We start from the raw sequence: 1,615 nt of genomic DNA on the forward strand, positions 1-1,615 counted from the left end.
TGATTTTGTTGCCTTTTCTCTTTTAACCTTAGTTTATCAATAAAATAGTGATATACTATTATGTGTCTCTCAAGGTTATTGTGAGGGTTAAATGTTTATTATACTTGAGGACTGGATAATGAACCTCGAAAAGAATGGCAGCCGTATTTTTTACCTTTGAACTAAAGATTCATCTGGTCATTGCTTTTTAAAATTAATTCACTAGACTCGTTTTTGCTTTAATATGACTTCCATAGGTCTGATCTCTTCCTAAAATATATGAGGGGAAATGGTAGTGTTATTGGGAGAAGGGAGAAAAATTTTGGAACTCTCACCCCTTGGAGAGAAGAAATCTTATTATAATACTTCACTGACCTGTTTTGCACAGACACATGATACTGTTTAGTTTTCTAGGACTGCCATAACAAAATACCACATACTGGCTGACATAAGCAACAGAAATTTATTTTCTCACAATTCTGGAAGCTAGAAGCTCAAAAGCAAGCATTTTTGGTCTCTTCTTAAAAGTCTTTCTCCTTGGCTTGTAAGGTGACCTCTTTCCTGCCTTGTCCTGGCATGGCCTTTCTTCCTTTTGTATCCCTAGTGTCTCTCCCTCTTTTTATAAGGATACCAGTCATATTGGACTAAGAGCCCACCCTGTAGGCCTCCTTTTAACTTAATCACTTTGAAAGCCCTATCTCTAAATACAGTCTGATTAGAATAGGGCCCACTCATATGACCTCATTTAACCTTAATTACCTCTTTAGAGGCCTGTCTCCAAATACATTTTGAGATGTTGGTGGTTGGGACTTTAAGACATGAATAATGGGGAGGGGACACAGTCGAGCCCATACACCAACAATTGTGCAAGAGCTAATGTTTATGGGATGCTGGCTGTGTGCCAGTTACTGAACTAAGTGCTTTACATATATCATCTGATTTATATGCATATTAGCTCTTGATTATTAGCATCTATGTTTTACAGATGAGACTAAGGTTTAAAGAGATTAAGTAACAAGATTAAGAGATAAGATTGGAATCTTTTGGGCTCTGGTGTCCATGCTCTCAGACAAGAACAGAATACCAGGAAACAAAAGCACAAGGAAAAGGATTAGCACATAAAACACAAACCTATGTCTCTTTTGCAGTTTCAACTAAGGTCTTACTAGTAAGTAACCTATGAAACAAAATCATTTACTACCAGCCCTGGTTGACTATTAATTTTTTTCTTTAAAAAAATGGTAGAAATTTTGAGTTTTAGATTGTAAACAATGAGTAAAGTTTGAGATTTTTAGCATGATTGTGATTTTCAAAAACAAATTTATTTTCAGGTTGCTCAACATGTCTTTCTCCTTCTTATTCTTTTGCAGAAGATTCTAGTGTTCCAGAAACTCCAGATAATGAAAGAAAAGCAAGTATATCATATTTCAAGAATCAAAGAGGAATACAGTATATTGATTTATCTTCTGATAGTGAAGATGTTGTTTCCCCAAATTGCTCCAGTACAGTTCAAGATAAAAAATTTAACAAGGACACTGTGATTATACTGTAAGCCACTTAATTAAATTCGTTATATTTGCATGTATAATAGATTTTTCCAGAAAAAAATTGCTTAATTTAAAATATTGTGGTGACT

The 1,615-nt window shown here is 34.5% G+C and overlaps 1 protein-coding gene across 1 annotated transcript in view; it reads left to right on the forward strand.

Annotated features, from left to right (window-relative positions):
* SMARCAD1 (SWI/SNF-related, matrix-associated actin-dependent regulator of chromatin, subfamily a, containing DEAD/H box 1) overlaps positions 1-1,615 on the forward strand; it is a 125,260-nt gene that overhangs the window by 19,149 nt on the left and 104,496 nt on the right. Inside the window, exon 3 of the mRNA XM_012647159.1 lies at positions 1,350-1,527. Within this exon, the coding sequence (XP_012502613.1) occupies positions 1,350-1,527 (178 nt within the window). The remainder of the gene's footprint in view (positions 1-1,349; positions 1,528-1,615) is intronic.

The sequence above is a fragment of the Propithecus coquereli genome, unplaced genomic scaffold (genome assembly GCF_000956105.1).
Source record: "Propithecus coquereli isolate 6110/MARCELLA unplaced genomic scaffold, Pcoq_1.0 Scaffold26, whole genome shotgun sequence".
Classification (NCBI taxonomy): domain Eukaryota; kingdom Metazoa; phylum Chordata; class Mammalia; order Primates; family Indriidae; genus Propithecus; species Propithecus coquereli.